The following is an 18953-nucleotide window of genomic DNA, read 5'->3' as shown; positions in this document are numbered from 1 at the left end:
AATTAAATTCATTCGCACCTCTCCATCAGCGTCTTTTATTTTGCAAATGTGTTGATCAGCACAAGCATCAAGAAGCCTGCTATCCCAAACCCCCATCCCCCGACGGAGCTGAGTCTGTTACAGAATTCTCAGAGCTCAAGTCTTTTTATCTGGCAGTGAGGTGTCTGGAGTTGTATAGGGTAAATAATATATTGTTGTTTGGATTACATACACAAGACCTTTTCACAAAAGCACCAATAACCATAGTTGGTGCTGTGGTTGATGCCTGCTCCGAACTATTTGTTGTACTGGCAATCAAAGATATGATGTCCTGTCTCTACTATCAGACTACCATGCTGCATTTGCGCTTTGACAACAAAGACACCCATGCAGAATGCGTGAAAATGACAGATTTGATGCGATCTTGGACACCTGGTAGCGTTTTGTTGAGAAATGTGTTTTGAATTATAACCCAGGGCAAAGACTTTCCAAGTCTGTGGTTATAAAGTTTATGAAGCCGTTTATGGACAAAGGCAGAACTGTAACAGACAGCTTCTTCACAGTGCTTTCGCTGGCTAATAGACTGCTGCACCGTGACACAACTCTGCTTGGCACCATAAGTAAAATGGGACTTCCACCTGTAGCTAAAGTCACTTCAGTACGAGAGAAATTTGCCGTGGTAGTGTTTAGGTCTAGCAGTGTCCTGCTGATGGTGTATGGGCCCAAATAAATAGAAGCCTTTGAATTCAGTCTGTAACAGCCAGTGTAAAATTTTGCTACCTGTAAAAGATATTCCTGAAAGGGATATGAGCAAATACACAAAAGCTGTTGAATCATGTCTTCTTGGTATCTTGTTGGCACATGATTTTTTTGTTTTTCAGTTTTATTCTTTAATAAAATACACTTGTTTCGTTATACCTTTGCAAAAGTGTTAATTTTATATTCCAGTAACCACTTGAATGGGATCAAATCTGTCTCTACCTCTCTCGCAAATGCACACACACATTCATACATGAAAACCTCATTATTTAGCAACACTTTGAACATTGTCTTGCCTGTACTCCGTGTTATGGTGCATGATACTGAAAATACAGACTTCTTACAGTACAGTAGAGTACTGTATTTATGTTTGAAATTTGACATTTTTAACCTTCTGAGAGTGACTCTTAGATATTCATGATAGCAACCTCAAAATAGCATAAAACGACATACTAATCCTTTTTTTTTTTGGAAGATTTCTGTTCCTTCGTATCCTATAATGTTTGGCAGGTGGTATGCACAGCTTCAAGTCCTTCTGATCATTTTTTCTGAACACACCAATTTGTTTACTCTTTATCATTAGGATGCAATTTCCTGCACAAAATTTGGTCCAAGATGCACTAAAAATGAATGTTTGTCAAGTCTCGACAGCAAAAAATAGAGGGCTCTTTCATAAACAGACTTCGTGACAAGTCATTTAGTGTATTATATTCGGTGGTTTTCTTGTACCAGTGAATCAGGAGGCTCCAAACAAAAACAACTGAAGTTATTACAAACCATTCATAACTAATTCTTATGAACACAATACAAGAAATAGTAAAAGGATATAATTCTATATTGAAGTAAATAAATTAATACCTCTTACTGTGTAGGGTTTAATCAACTTAGTAAACTATTCTTACCACAGATGCACTTAACCTGAAAAAAATATTTTGTATTTCAGATCTTTGAACGTATCCTGTTCATTTGGGCTATTCGACATCCTGCCAGTGGATATGTCCAAGGAATAAATGATTTGGTTACACCTTTCTTTGTTGTTTATGTATTTGAATATATCGGTAAGTAGCTATCAGCAATATTCTGGATAATTTATTTTAAATTAGGAGTTTCTGAATATTTTGATAATTGAAACTATATAGGTTGTATGATTTAAATTTACAGTTAAACTCATTACACACATTAGCATGAAGTGAAGTATTTTGCAACACATCTTAAAATTAACTAATCTTTTCATACATCATTAAAAGGAATTGATGAAGGTGACTTCTTTGCAAATGTTCTTGCTCTGCATTTTCAAATTCTTGTGCTGTGAACAAGCTTTTTATAAATCATTGTAGTAGCATGATTTAATTGAATATTAAAATTTCTAGAATTTAAGCTTAGCCCTTAATACACTTCTTTTTACAAACAATATTGAAAAGCATAAGGTCGCAAGCAGCTAAATGGCAGTTGGTTTGAATTCAGGGACAATAGTCTATTTGGATTGCTTTAAATTGGCATAGTTGCAATTAAAACTGTAATTTGGATTTTTATATGCAGAAATAATATTGCCACAGTGTTTCTATGAACCATTTCTACATACAGGCAACTGGGTACTTGGAACATTCTCCTGCTGACTACAATTACATGCTTTTTTGTGGAAAGCAAGAAATGGCTTCACTAGCGCACACTTTCTCTGGGCAGTGTTTGTGACATGGACTTATTTTGTAACGTATCCATAAAACGTTTAATTGTAATTTTTCCTCTAGTGTGCATTCTATGAAGTAGTATATAGTCTGAAGTAAATCCAAGGTAGACAGTTTTTTTGTTTTTATTTAATACTTTATTAGAAAATAATGAACATGTGTGTGTTCAAGAGTAACATTCCTCCATAATGATTTCAGAGACAATGTTTAAATCTGACTGGTTGATCAGCAACATTTTTCAGATAATTTTATGCATTTTACTGTCAGTTTTCTAGTGTCAGTTGCGACAGTGCATGTACTACAATAGATACATTTATGATTAAAGCACCCTACAGTGTTTTCACCACCATCACTAGGCCACTTTATTGACAGAAAATGTAGAGACTCGTTTGACTTTTGCCAAATGTTCTTTTCAATTTTTGGAAGCAAAATTCATCACATTTGGTGATATCTTTCCAGTATTGATTGTAGTGGAAGTTCATTGTGTGGAAAAATGAGTGCACTCCAATAGCAAATAAGCCTAAAAGGGGCCCTGAATTAAATTCAAAGTACGTCCTTAATATTGCAAGGTATATTTTAAAAGTACAAAAAATGCTCATCCAGGAATAAGAAATTAAAAGCCTGTTGATAGGAAGGACAAGACCAAAGCAAAAGCTGTATAAATAAGTACATGTATTTATTTATATAAATGTAAATGTAAAGAAGCATAAACATTGCAAAAACGTGTTTGCCTAAAAGACACCCCAAAACAAATAGGTCAGAAATCATAATCCATTAGTCCGAATCTACTGTACAAAACAGAAGAAAAATCTAGAAATCAATACTTACTTTGAAATGCACTATATGAAACAACAATTAACCACTGAATGATGCACTCACTGCTTCACAATATAAAGACTAAGGGTGGTTCTTCAGCAGTGACATTAGAGTTGTTGTGCTTCTTGGGTTTCTACCCACAATAATACAAGGAACATAAGAGAACAACAGACAACACGTAGAAACTAAACAATAAATGAACTAGCCAATATTAATAAAAATACATAATTACAATAAGCATATGAAAAATAACACTATAAATTAAACAAATGTAGGAAAGGGAAATAAACAGAAGTCAGGGAACAATTCCTTAATGAAACATGACACCTTTGGTCAAACAGTTGTGCCTCCTTAGACAAATCTTTTGGTACCGTTTAGCCAGTGGATAAGCTATCACTTGGTTAAACTTGTGACAAGTGATTGAGTGGGAGAATTCATCTTCAATTCATATGCCCTTTCATAATTTAGTGCGCTGCATTTTCTGTCCCAAGAGCTTTTTCTAAGAAGTAATTTAGCCAAAATGTTAGCAAAAATACATGTGTTTAGGATGTTATGACCATATGACTAAATGACATGACATGAATAACATGAGTCCTGCGTTGGTCACTATAGATGCATTTTCTATCAGAAACTTTATTTCTTTATGGAAACATATTAACATTTCCCAGCCATTACTACAAAGGGCAAGGACATACCAAAATAAAATTTTTCTGTGGAGTATTACTTTAACATTGGGAAAGGACCAAAAAGATAGGAACACATTTGGAAAAATAAATTATCAGGAGTTTGTGACATTTGAAATTAGAGTCATTTGACTCTTCAGTAAATGTTGCTTTTCTGTAAGTGTTATTTTCATGCTAATGCCTCATACATACACTGATGTAGTCTTACAACAGTAAATGTCACGGGCTTGAAAAAGACTAAATTGATTTGAAAAGTGTGCTGTCATAAAAGAGTTGGTATAAATGAAAATACCCAAAATTATTTTTAGATTACCTAATTCATGTGTCAATGACTTGATGCCAATTTATTTTTTTAGTATTGGGCTTTAAGCAGTATTTATTTTCCAGTTAATTTACAGAAACTTAAATGGATTTAGCATATGTACTTGACATAGACACGGACTCCAGATGTCCCAAAAACACAAAATGTTTAATACACAACACAATAACACTGTGCACAAATCTCAAGGCTCAGTCCTTTTAACTTCTCAGCCGCCTCCACTCCTCTGTCACAAGCTCCATCTTCTCCCTCCCAACTCCGGCTCCTCGAATGGAGTGAAGCGGCCCCTTTTATCCCACCCCGGATGTGCTCCAGGTGCTTCCTGATCTTCTTCTGGCAGCACTTCCTGGTGTGGCGGAAGTGCTGCTCTTGTGCCTGGAGGCACTCCGGGCATATATATACCTCTAAATTGTTCTCTCACAGCCCATACTACCATACGCAAAGGATTTTCAATATGATTCAACTGTATATTGTAAGTACACCTACAGAATAGGTTGTAAGTGCAGATGGAGGTTTTCTGTAGTAATGCAAATGAAATTTTAACACTTTTTTTTTTTTTTAGAAAAGAGCTTAACAGTACAGTAGATTTGCTTGAAATTAACAGATTATTAGTTTAATTAAATTGGAGCAAACGTGAAATAGGCAATTAGCCTTTGTTTATTTTTATTCTAAGTATTCTTTAAATGTAGATTATTAAAATCTTTTAATAGAAAATACTAATAAATTACTAGGAAATAATGAGTGAATGGTGGGAGTTTTTAAACTTCAGTTTTGCAAAGCTTAAGATAATAAGACATTTGTAATCAACTTTCAAGGTTTTCTTAAGTTTTTCTTTTCCCTGCGTTTTTCTGAGACCTGTTTAAAATTCAATACATGAATAGTATTGTGCTTCTGGAGATGTAATTAGTGCTGAATTGGCAGGGGGAGTAAATTCACACAACCTATAGGGAACTGTAAGAGCAATAATGCATGGAATTTACTATTAGGTGAATCTTATTGATGCAGCAAGTCTTTCTCATATTCCAATTACTAAGGTGTAAATTAACGTTTGAATGACAGAAAGGAGAGACCTGTTGCATTTAGTAAACTTATATTCTGTATTTTATTTGCAAAAGTAAATTTATATTATTTCTATTTGTTTGTTACAGATTGTACTGTACTGTAGTGTACAGTATATTAATGGCAGTCATTTTTAATTAATGTTACAAATATCTGTGACATATTTCATAAAAGCCTTAGTAGTCAGAACTTCTTTCTTCTAACTTTTGAGTGCTAAGTCACTGTCTGTGTGGATTTGCTCAATTTCCCCATATTCATGTTTTTTTTCTGCCACATGCCAAATGTAGAAGAAAATTGAGCCACATTTATCAGATAGGAGGAATTTATTACAATACATCAATGGATTCAACTGCTGTCAAAGATATGATAACAATCAACACATACTCTTTGGTTTGTTAATTAGAGAACTGATTAACTACAGTGAACCCTCGTTTATCACGGTTAATCCGTTTCAGACTCTACCGTGATAAATGAATTTTCGCAAAGTAGGATTCTTTATTTATAAATCGAATATTTTCACAGTTAGAATATAGAAAACCTGATTACGACCTTCTAAATACGTTTTTTAACATTATTAGAGCCCTCTAGACATGAAATAACACCCTTTAGTCACCATTACACCCGTATTACCCAATATATTAGACAAAATAAGAGAAAATAAGACATATTAGACGTTTAAGGCGACCGACTTTTATCCTCAATTTTTGTGCGCTCCGTGTGTACAGTGTGGGCCATTTATATGGATACACCTTAATAAAGTGGTAATGGTTGGTGATATTAACTTCCTGTTTGTGGCACATTAGTATATGTGAGGGGGGAAACTTCAAGATGGGTGGTGACCATGGTGGCCATTTTGAAGTCGGTCATTTTGGATCCAACTTTTGTTTTTTCAATAGGAAGAGGGTCATGTGACACATCACTTATTGGGAATTTCACAAGAAAAACAATGGTGTGCTTGGTTTTAATGTAACTTTATTCTTTCATGAGTTATTTACAAGTTTCTGACCACTTATAAAATGTGTTCAATGTGCTGCCCATTGTGTTGGATTGTCAATGCAACTGATAGCACACACTGATAGCAACACCGCAGGAGAAATGCTAGCACAGGCTTCCAGTATCCGTAGTTTCCGGTGCTGCACATCTCGTATCTTCACAGCATAGACAATTGCCTTCAGATGACCCCAAAGATAAAAGTCTAAGGGGGTCAGATCGGGAGATCTTGGGGGCCATTCAACTGGCCCACGACGACGACCAATCCAATTTCCAGGAAACTGTTCATCTAGGAATGCTCTGACCTGACACCCATAATGTGGTGGTGCACCATCTTGCTGGAAAAACTCAGGGAACGTGCCAGCTTCAGTGCATAAAGAGGGAAACACATCATCATGTAGCAAATTCGCATATCCAATGGCCTTGAGGTTTCCATTGATGAAGAATGGCCCCACTATCTTTGTACCCCATATACCACACCATGCCATCAATTTTTTTGTTCCAAAAGTCTTGGAGGGATCTATCCAATGTGGGTTAGTGTCAGACCAATAGCGGTGGTTTTGTTTGTTAACTTCACCATTCACATAAAAGTTTGCCTCATCACTGAACAAAATCTTCTGCGTAAACTGAGGGTCCTGTTCCAATTTTTGTTTTACCCATTCTGCAAATTCAGTGCGCCGATCTGGGTCATCCTCGTTGAGATGCTGCAGTATCTGGAGTTTTTAAGGGTGCCATTTGTGAGTAGTTAATATCCGCCGAAGGGATGTTCGACTAATGCCACTCTCCAGTGACATGCGGCGAGTGCTACGCTGTGGGCTCTTGCTGAATGAAGCTAGGACAGCCACTGATGTTTCTTCATTAGTGACAGTTTTCATGCGTCCACATTTTGGCAAATCCAAAACTGAACGAGTTTCACGAAACTTAGCAAGTAGTTTGCTAACTGTAGCATGGAAGATGGGTGGTCTTGTAGGGTGTCTTGCATTGAAATCTGCTGCAATGACCTGGTTACTGCGTTCACTAGACATCAACACAATTTCTATCCGCTCCTCACGTGTTAACCTCTGCGACATGTCAATGGCTGTAAACAAAGAGAAACTTGTAAATAACTCATGAAAGAATAAAGTTATGTTAAAACCAAGCACACCATTGTTTTTCTTGTGAAATTCCCAATAAGTTTGATGTGTCACATGACCCTCTTCCTATTGAAAAAACAAAAGTTAGATCCAAAATGGCCGACTTCAAAATGGCCACCATGGTCACCACCCATCTTGAAAAGTTTCCCCCCTCACATATACTAATGTGCCACAAACAGGAAGTTAATATCACCAACCATTCCCATTTTATTAAGGTGTATCCATATAAATGGCCCACCCTGTAGAATGCAAACTTTTACTTCAGGCTAAATCAGCTTGATTGATTCAAAATAGGTGTGAGATGTACAAGCAACAAACATACACAGATAACTTACAACCAGCAACACACCTTGAAAAGCCTTAGAACTTACTGAATGTACCTCAAACAATAACATTAACTTTTAGCTTATTTGTGTATTTTTTATATTTGTTCAGCATTTTTGACACTTGCTTCTTACATTCTTTTAGTTTAAATGTTAAATACACCAGAATCTAGCAAAGCAAGTAACCTCTGCATTTTTCCTACAGCTTTTCCTATCTCAAATCAATAATATTTCAACATGCATCGAAGCATTAACTGAAATCTTATAACACTGTTGATGAAAAAAGACAAACGGCATTTAGTTTTCAAAATGAATATTCCCTGACTTTAATGAATATTGACACAAAGCTGTCAGCTAATTTGCAGATTGATAGTTTTGATTGCAAAATAAATTCATCCTAATTTTAACTTACTGCTTTTTTCATAACACCTGCTGTTTGGTTCATATTTCTGTAATAGCCTCAAATTTGAAATATTCCTCTACAGCCTCAAATGTAGTGAAAATGATTAACTATTTAAAATAGAAATATCTGAGGAAGAATGTACTTTATCATCATAGTTTTAAGTCCAGCTTTATAAAATCAAAACATAATTTTCTGTCATTCTCAAAAAGTGCTATAGATTTTATTCTGTAATAGTTGAAAAGACGTTGCCAAGATTTCTTTGCATAACTCTTCCAGTTTCAATAAATTATTCTTTCAATAAATTAAACAATCCTCATTTAAAAGAAATACAGGTACTAACTTAGAGAAACCAGCACTATGGGTTTAGAGAGGTTACTACAAAATTCCTCAATTTCCATGAGAAAAATCATGATTAATGTGTGATTATTTCTTGGTCAGTTCTTTATCTGTAAATTTAAGGCACGTTTTAAATAAAGAGTAGTCAAATGTTCACATGATTCAGAATTTACTTTATATTAAAAATCCTGAAACAAAGGTGTTTAACATTGTAGCCTATCCATAATTGAATTAGTGCAGTCATACCTATAAGACCTTGTAGTAGTCCAGTTTTGATGCATAGAATAGACTAAATAGTGATTAAATTAAGAGAAAATAATTTATGTACAAGGGGTGACGTGGTGATGCAGGATTCATGCTGTTGACAGTTTTTCGAAGTTCCAATTACATGCATGGTCATTTTCCATGTATAGTTTGCACATTCTCCCTGTGCCAGTGTACATTTTCTGCTCATCTAAAAATATGTGCTTGACAGACAGGTGAACACAAACACAAAGAAACTGGCTTTCTTTTCTGTTTAGCCGGCTTCCTTTTAAAGGTCCCTATGGCACCTCTTATCCCCAGCAGCCCCTGTTCCCTTTGCAGCCATCCAATCCGAGCAATACCCCTTTAATTCGTAGTGCTGCTATATCACCCACCCCATGACCATTGTTTACAGCTGAACCAAGGCTTGAGTTGGCTGTTTAACAGTGTCTGCTCTTATGGTCCCTGGCAATCCCCACTTTACTAAATAGGTCACTGGACCTTTCTGATGGAATGCTATTGTGGGTCACACCACTTTGCAGCCAGTTTTGCTGTGAATTTGTCAGAAAGTTTGGAGAGGGGATGAGTCCTGATCCAGACCGTCTCACCAACTGAGAACCGAGCAGGCTTATGCCTCAGGTTGTACGAATGAGATTGTCTGAGCTGGACTACCAACATCTTCTCCTTCTCCTGTTGGAAAATGTAGTGGATGGTGTGGATTTGATTTTGAACAGTGGAGTGTGGGTGGATCGTGACCTAGCATTCTTTCCAAAGGACCAGTAATCTGTCTGCCTAAAGCTAACATTGCAGGTGTCTCGCCTGTAACCTTATCCACCTCCGTATTCAATGTGAACCAGAGCTCATGAAGCCACATAGTCCAATCCTGATGGTGGTCTATCATGGATGCTATCATGGTCTTCTGGGTCCGGTTCACCCACTCTGTGCGATTGGTTTGGCGGCAGTAGGCCGTTGGCTTCAGGTGGACCACCCCCCATTGTCTTTAAAACTCTTAAGCCACTGAGCTAGTAACCTGTGGGCCACTGTCTGTGATGAACTGTAACAGTCCCTGTCGGGTAAATATCTTATCCTTCAGCCACCATGCCACCTCCAGGGTCTTAAACAGTGTTTTCATGTGTTAAGGGTAACCATTGCTCAGGTTATCATGGTAGTGTTGTAGGAACTGGGGCATGTAGGCCTCAGGTACTACCAGTAATAATGGTAACTCCGATCCTTGGACAGAACACAGTGATAAAGTGCCCCGTGAAGTTCTCTATAGTATGTGGTCAGGCCTCTTCCTTGCCTCTTCCTCTCTCAGTCCCTGACATACAGGACTAGCAATTTAGGACTAGCAATTTGAGACTGAGCAATGTCCTGCATGTTCAAGGGAATATCAGGCTAAGGGTTGGAGACTGATACCTCACATACCATGAGTGCTTCCCTTTGCACCAGAGACGTTAGCACGGCCCTTACGATGGCACACCTTGAACATAACCTGTTGGAGATACAACACCGACCTGGATAGCCTGGATGTGGTCTTTGGGCCTCTTCCTTGACAATTGTATTGGCACCATTCAGAGGGGTAAGTTGGCTTGCACCAAGGTGACATTGGCACAGAGTACCTCTGGGGCTTTCCTTGATGCTTTGACAGGTGACTTCCTGAAGCGTGACACTCTGAGACCCACTAACCCCAATGGCTGTCCAGTCCTTTTTCATTTGGCACCCCAACACACCACTTAACCTCCTAAGACCCGAACTCTTTCATGGCATGCATTTTTAATTTCTCTTTGCTATTTGGGATGATTTGAACCTGATAAATATAAAAACAAAAAATTATCTTTTTACCTGATGTAGTTTCTGAGAAAAATGATGTCCGCATATGAGGACATTCGTTTTAAATTTCGATAGAACACTATAAAGCCACAATTGAGTAATGATGGGCAAAACTCTTTATTTGGTGTCAGAACACAGCAGCATTTTTCCTGAGTACAAAAACAAAATGAGAAGCAACAATTGTGCCCCTTTGAGCAATATGGCTCATTTGAAGTGCTGCTAACAGTTGCAGGAAGACGCATGTCTGTAACAAAGTAAAAAAAGTAAAAGATTTCTGAACATCACATGAAACACGAAACATTTCACTCCAAAACTGCTACTTCAAACTTTTTTCCCCCGTGGGAATATGTTTACACTTATGTGTGAAAGGCTGTGTAACAGTTGCGATCTGCCTGTAAGCAGAGGAACACCTTGCATGTAACACACTTCACTTGAGTTTTCCCTGAACAGCCTTTTGCTCTGCAGCGCGCTGCATTCTTCATTTTTACTACCTCTGGCAGATGTGCATTAGCCTTCTTGCGGAATGAGACATGGGGCACTGCCTTCACTGGATGCTTTTTCCCTTGGATTAACACGTCTGGGTCATCTTCCTGCGCTGAAAAGTCAGAGCTGTCATTGGCATGCTGAGCCAAGAAGGTCATGGCCACTTCCATGCGAAATTCAAGAAACTGCATGATGTTCTTCTTTGGTGTGCCACATACAGTGAGGTCTTTGCGGTACAGTAGCCAACTGATGGCTAAAGCCAGATCCGTAAAGTGCATTAGCATCCGCAGTGTCCATTTCTTTGTACGGCCACTCATGCGATAGTAACTCATCATTCTATCGACAAGGTCAACTCCACCCATCTTGGAGTTGTATTCACGGATAATACTTGGTCGCGAGATGGTCACATATCGTTTTATTTTTTTGTCCCATCTCTGGCAGGTGTCTTCTGGTTCTCTAGCATGAACAGCAGACATCATCAATACGGGTTTGTTGTCATACCACTTCACCACGCAAATCTTTCCATCCTCAGTGGTAACTTGTGCTGAGGTTCCTCTTCCGTTCTTTTTCATTGTTTTGTCAGTTGGTAGCTTCTGTACTGCTGCAGCGACCCGATTCTTCATAACTGTACCAGTTACATACATCTGCTTCTTCATCATGCATTCCACACCTTGGATGGACATGAAGAACCGATCACAGTAAACCTTTGTATTAGGATGCAGTGTTTGAGACAGGCGATCTATGACCAAGCCTCCCAAACCCAGATCCTCTGGTTCTTCAACCTGCTCAAGGAGTGCACGTGCCCCTTGATAAATGTCAAAGTCCAGCACAATACCATCTGCTGTTGCGCAAACAAAGTTTTTTATGCCAACTGGGTTTGGCTTCATTGGCAGATATTGTCGACACGGACAAGCTCCTGTGAATGGAATCATCTGCTCATCAATGGAAACGCATTCTGGGCGAGCCTGAGATTTGCATCCTTTCAGAATGCGGTTCAGAAAAGGCCTCACCTTCCAGAATTTATCACACTCCCTCAGATCCTCTGGAACATCATCATCAATGAGCACTTTGAGTGATTGCCTTAGTCTGAAGAATCTGTCACGTGTGAACTTTTCAGTGATGGCATGGAATCTCAAGGTTTTGGACCAGTACATCCTGATTGCAGGATACGATGCATAGACATCAAAATACAGGCACCAAAAAAATAATAAATTTCATTAGTTGATGTGTTGAGTGGGTTCCCACTTCTAGCCAGTGACGTAGCATTAGAGCAATCTGCAATCATTTTCATCACATCTTTATCAATATACTGCTCTATGTAGTCCAGTGGGGTCCAGCCCTGTCTGTCCTGCACAGTTTCTTCCTCATGCTCAAACTGGGCTTGATTTGGTGTTAGCGGAGAAGCCTTCCATCGCATCCCACGCCCTTTCTTGGACTGTTCTTGATGGCTTGGTCCTGGTGTTATCTCTTCAGGGACATTGTCTGAGACATCAGCCTCAGCTTGCTGTGTCCGAGAGTGATGTCTGGGAGTGCGTGATCTGGCAATGTCACGATCTGTACGATATCCTTCATATTCATCACGGAGCGCGTTTACGTCCCCTGATAAGCTGAGAGGGCTGTGGAATGGGGTCCTCACACCCACTACTGTCCTCCTCACTGCTGCTTAGCTCCTGTCGTGGGGGTTGATATTCAGCATCCCCCATGGGATCGTCAATGTCTGACAAATCTTCCACCTCTGAGTTGTCTCCACCAATTAACCCCAGTAACTCCATTGCTCTTGTGAGAGAATAACGCTCTGGGAAAAATATCACGAGAAAAATCAAATAAAAAACTATGGAGATTTATTTATAAAACATGCTATATCTGCTTGTACCGTAGTAAACTATTGTTTTCTACCTAAATCATCCAAAAATACAATTTCATTATCACATTTTACTAGCACATGTGGCTAGCATTTATGATAACATATAACTCCCTCTGTCCACATTTGTGGACATTGTCAACAAAGCTAACAAAACTAAGTCCTTCTGTCCACATACGTGTACCACATGTTTAGCGGCATGGTAAATCGTTACAGTTACTAACTTTTGTAAAATTTGACTTCCATAACAAACATTGAACACTTTTATACATATCTGAACAAGAATCAGCCATGAAATGTGATTGAATTTTTTACTTGGTCGAAGTTTGGCTCGGGAGTTGCCATCTGAACTTCCGAGTGTGTTTTCGGCCATCTTGAATCTAACATGTAATGAGAAATACTCTTCTGCCACCACCAAGTGGCAGTATAACGTCCTCGTAAGTGGATATCAGGTCCTTGTAGAGCAAAATTTAGTATTGTGGTCTAGACAACTCAAAATGTGATGTCCGCATATGTGGACGCCAGGTCCTAGGAGGTTAAGGCACAATCCATGGAATTCAAAGACAAAGTCCCTGAGAGTCTATGGTGGCTCTTGCACAATGGTCCAGAGCTTCTCTTCCAACATCTCTTGATATTCATCCGAGAGGAACACATTAAAAAAGGCAGTGCAAAACTCTGCCTAGTTGTTACAGTTGTGCCACTCTGCAAACTATTAAGCATTTGCCAGGCCACTAAGTGCCATGCTCAGGAATCCCAGAAGCTCAGCTCCACTCAGAGGATACAACTCCACAAACCGTTCTACCTCCTGTACAAATTCGATGCTGCTCATGGGTGCATACTGAGTGGACAGCTTAGGGAACTCCATCTGCGGCACTGCAACTGACAAGGACGACTGTTCCCAGTCATTCCCTCAACTATTACAGGAGTCGACTGTGTAAGTGGCTGCGAGACAGCATGTCAGCTCTCTTGTACCTGCCTCCTGATCTACTCTCTCATATTTGCTTCCAGGCATGCACGCACCGCGCAAAGAATTGTTCAAGGCACTGCACCCTCACAGGTGCCTCACTTGATGCATGTGCGGCAGTGGTCATCAGCCTGCGCCTCTAACTTCTCTAGGTGCAGTGTCAGGTTTTACAGAACCCGTCCCTCGCTGGACTCCGGAGACTGGAGATGCACAGGGTATACAGCAGACTCAAATCTTTCATGACTGGGGCTCTGACCGTTATGTGACATGGCCTAGGTGTCAGACGCATATCTTTCAGAAGCACGCTCAGCTCAAGCTTGAGTTGGGATGGTGAGTTGGGATTGTGAATGCGGCTGAGAAAATAACAGAATAAAAAAAGCAAAGCTAATCTTTACAAGTATAAATTACACCGGCTGTTACAGACTGGAATCAAATTTAAGTTTTTATTCTAAAATAGTAAGAATACAAGCAGCTCAGTTCTTAAAACGAACTCGTCCAGGATCGAACCCATGAAGCTTTGATTACCAGTCAATAGCTGATACCATTGCGCCACCGAAGCTGTGATAGCGAATACATGTCAATGTCACAGGTAAACGCAGGTTGTTTTTCTGCAGTTATATTTTTGAATAAAAGTGCATTTGTTCTGTTATATTTGTACCATTTGTGAAAGCGTTTCTTTGATATTTGGAATTCGGGCTTCACACATTATATGCTTCATGTTTGCATTTTGTCAATTATTACCAAAACATGAAAACGTTTCTGTTTTAACGATGTGTTTACTGTACATAGATTGCTGTAGACACGGAACACACATGAAATGCAAGTGTTCCAAATAACAATATGGTATTTATAAAATGACTTCTCACCCTATACAGTTCCAAGCAACTGATAACCAGGTAAACAGACTTGAGCTGAGACAACTGTGTGGGGTGGGGGAATGTGATAATAGGCTGCTTGCTGTTTGCTGCTTATCCACACATTTAGAAGACAAAAGACGCTGACAGAGAGGTGAGAAGCGTTTTAAAGTGGGACGGATCTGCGAGTTTTTCGTAGGCTCTGGTAATTCTAGTGTTAACACAGTCCAAATGCAGTGGTAACAGACAAAATGGAATGGGGACAACTCACAGTCCAGGGAGCAGTGTTCTGTAAGTATTGTATCATACAGCCTTACCAGTAGTCCTGATGCGGTAAGGGGTAATGGTAATTGGGAGTGCTCCCTCTGAGGAAGCACAATGACCAATCCAACAGAATTCACACGACTGGCAAGCACAAGATGGTCCATACATTCTTGTTGGTACGATGATCGAAGATGGAAACGATATTCCACAGGTGAACACAAGCAGAAAAAACTATTTACTGTTTATCTGGATTCCTTTTAATGTTCCCTCCGGTCCCTCTTGTCCCCAGCAGCCCAATCAAGGCAATACCCCGGATCAGCTGGTAAACAGAGTTACGACTTAATTTGTAGTGCTGCTACAAATTTTTGGAGACTTTGTTTAATACTTTGAAATTTAAAGCAGTTTCTAGTTTTGTTAATTTATGTCTTTAAAGACAAATACTGCAGACCTTTCACCAATTGAAAATTTTGTGTATCCTGAAACGAAAAATACGGCAAAGTCAGCCCAGGACTGTTAGGAATGGGATGACATGCCTCTCCCAAAAGTACAACAACTGGTCTCCTCAGTTCCCAGATGTTTACAGACTTGTTAAAAGAAGGTGATGCTACATAGCGGTAAACATGGCACCGTCACAACTTTTTTGAGACATGATGCTGCCATCAAATTCAAAATGACCTTATTCTTTTCTTAAAATGTTACATTTTCTCAATTTAAACATTTGATATGTTTTCTATGTTCTATTGTGAATAAAATATGGGTTTATGAGACTTATATGAGAACTGAAGTGAAGGCAAGACCCTGGCTGTAGATGTAGCTCTGCTGACATTTCAGTAACTTGTAGTGGAAATTGATTTTTCCATTAGGATTGGTTATCCGATGTATAAAAGAGGAACATCTACATTTACCTTACTCAAGTTAAAGCAATAATTTAATTCACATGTAAGTCGCTTTGTAAAATTCATCAGTGCTTTTTAAATGTGCATCTTTGCAATTTAAAAAATGTGTACAGTGTACTCCAGTTATTTAATGTATCTCCTGACACATTTGCTGAAAAGTGTACCCAATTTTCAACTAAATATCTCTTCTGAGCAAAGTTGTTTTATGTATATATAAGTGATATTAGATGCTTTCACATATTATGCAAATACTTCTGAAAAGACCATTCACATTTAATGCATGAGTGTTGGAGTGAAAGTAATCTAAACTTTTACTTTATTAAGTATTTTATCAAATTTGTGGTTCTCCAAAAACTATGGACTGTTTCTCATATTTTTTATTCTAAGTGATTTCTTTGCATTGAGTGTTATTTTTTGTTCTGAGTTATTAAGCATTCATACTTAATTGGAAAAATTAATTAAATTGAATTATCTCTGTTTGTATAAGGATTTTTAAATTGATCCAATTAAGATACAGTTGTGTTTTTATATTTGTATTGAATCATCACTCTTAAACTAGTTGTGTGTTTATTGATCTAATAATAATAATAAATATTGATCTAATAATAAAAACACACCACATATACAGTATGTGGAAGTATTTTCATGTCTTTTCCATTAGAAATTTTATACATTTGAGCTCTGCTAAACAAATGTCACATTAACTTAGACTTTTCTTGGGTAAATTATGTGCTTTGAAAGTGGAGTGGCGAGAAGTGTTTGAGTAATGATAGTAACAAAATGGTGTTGAATACAAGCCAACGGCCTTCTGCAGGTGTCAAAATTAAAGAATTATGAAGGAGTTGAAAGCTAATTGCAATTAATGTAATTATGAGTGGAGAAATGTACTCCAAAGGGAGCTGAATACTTTAGTTCTGGCATGTGCTTTCGTCCTAGTCTCCCTATGGTCTTCATATAGTTATAATTAATGATCCTCATCTAACCATGTTCAGTAGGCACAGAGGAGGTAGAACTCATGAAAGTTTAGTTTTTTTTTTTGTTTGTATTTATTTATTATTTTACATTTTTTGCTTTGGTGTTGTCATTCTGAAATTGTTGATGGCGTGTGAATGAAGCTTAAACTCCAGCTGGTTATAGCTGTGTTATTAACTTTAGAGTTGAAGCCCTGCCAAGCAACACTTTTTCACTCTGTCTCTTAAAGGATGCAATATTGGTCTAGGAAGTACACTGAGTAATTCTGATTTTAACATTAATTAAAAGTGTTAAATACTTTATATTCTTCTTGGAGTATAGCAGCATTTTAATATACAGGTAGTCCCCAGGTTACGAACATCCGGTCTACAACATACGAACGGGAGCCGCAGCTGTGACGTATGCGCCTCAGTAACTGCCGCTCCGTCATCTACTGCCTGGGGACGCTGCAAGTGGTGGCTGGACGGAGGCTAGAGGGGGACGATTTCGCTGCTCACGCAGTGTAGCATCACCTCAGGCGGCACCCGGCGGCAAGCTGTTTCACTGCCCGCCTACCACACATGGCTGCCTGTTTATTCTAGGTGGGCGGCTGGTAATGCTACAACAACAACAACAACATTTATTTATATAGCACATTTTCATACAAACAGTAGCTCAAAGTGCTTTACATATTAAAGAATAGAAAAATGAAAGACACAATTATAAAACAAAATAAATCAACATTAACATCGAATAAGAGTAAGGTTCAATGGCCAGGGGACAGAAAAACAAAAAACTCCAGGCGGCTGGAGAAAAAATAAAATCTGTAGGGATTCCAGACCATGAGACCCCCAGTCCCCTCTGGGCATTCTACCTAACATAAATGAAACAGTCCTCTTTGGATTTAGGATTCTCACGGAAGGGCTTGATGATGATGATGGTCACGTAGACTTCTGCCTTTTAATCCGTCCATCATTGTTGGAGCATCATGAAGCTTTGAGTAGGTGGTGGTGGGCCACCACCACAAAGAAACCGGAAAAAGAAACAGAAAAGAGAGTAGGGGTCAGTACCGATTTTAGAGCCACCATGAATAGTTATTATGATGAATTGAACATACAGAGTATCAGGATTAAGTTAAATTACGATTAAAATGAAGTTATAAAAGGCCATGTTAAAGTAATGTGTTTTCAGCAGTGTTTTAAAGTGCTCTACTGTATCAGCCTGGCGAATTCCTATTGGCAGGCTATTCCAGATTTTAGGTGCATAGCAGCAGAAGGCCGCCTCACCACTTCTTTTAAGTTTTGTTCTTGGAATTCTAAGGAGACACTCATTTGAGGATCTGAGGTTACGATTTGGAATATAAGGTGTCAGACATTCCGATATATAAGATGGGGCGAGATTATTTAAGGCTTTATAAACCATAAGCAGAATTTTAAAGTCAATCCTGAATGACACAGGTAACCAGTGTAGTGACATAAAACTGGAGAAATGTGTTCTGATTTTCTTTTCCTAGTTAGGATTCTAGCAGCTGCATTCTGCACTAGTTGCAAGCGATTTATATCTTTTTGGGTAGTCCTGAGAGGAGTGCGTTACAGTAATCTAGTCGACTGAAAACAAACGCGTGAACTAATTTCTCAGCATCTTTCAGTGATATAAGAGGTCTAACTTTACTTATGTTTCTTAAGTGAAAAAATGCTGTCCTAATGATCTGATTAATATGTGATTTAAAATTCAGATTACAGTCAACAATCACCCTAAGCTTTTTACCTCCGTCTTGACTTTTAATCCTAATGTATCCAGTTTATTTCTAATAGCCTCATTGTATCCATTATTGCTGATCACTAAAATTTCAGTTTTCTCTTTATTTAACTTGAGAAAATTACTATTCATCCATTCTGAGATACTAGTCAGACATTGTGTTAGTGAATCAATAGAATCAGGGTCATCAGGTGCTATTGATAAGTACAGCTGTGTGTCATCAGCATAGCTGTGGTAGCTCACGTTGTGCCCTGAGATAATCTGACCTAACGGAAGCATGTAGATTGAGAATAACAGCGGACCCAGGATAGAGCCTTGTGGAACACCATATTGGATATCATGTGTCTTGAGTTGTAATTCCCAC

The 18953-nt window shown here is 38.5% G+C and overlaps 1 protein-coding gene across 1 annotated transcript in view; it reads left to right on the top strand.

The window, feature by feature from the left end:
- tbc1d22a (TBC1 domain family, member 22a) overlaps positions 1–18953 on the top strand; it is a 212609-nt gene that overhangs the window by 146016 nt on the left and 47640 nt on the right. The window contains exon 8 of the mRNA XM_039762143.1: positions 1682–1796. Within this exon, the coding sequence (XP_039618077.1) occupies positions 1682–1796 (115 nt within the window). The remainder of the gene's footprint in view (positions 1–1681; positions 1797–18953) is intronic.

Source organism: Polypterus senegalus, chromosome 8 (assembly GCF_016835505.1).
Source record: "Polypterus senegalus isolate Bchr_013 chromosome 8, ASM1683550v1, whole genome shotgun sequence".
Taxonomy (NCBI): Eukaryota; Metazoa; Chordata; class Cladistia; order Polypteriformes; family Polypteridae; genus Polypterus; species Polypterus senegalus.
Note: the sequence above shows the minus strand (reverse complement) of the source record. Positions and strands in the feature narration are given on the sequence as shown.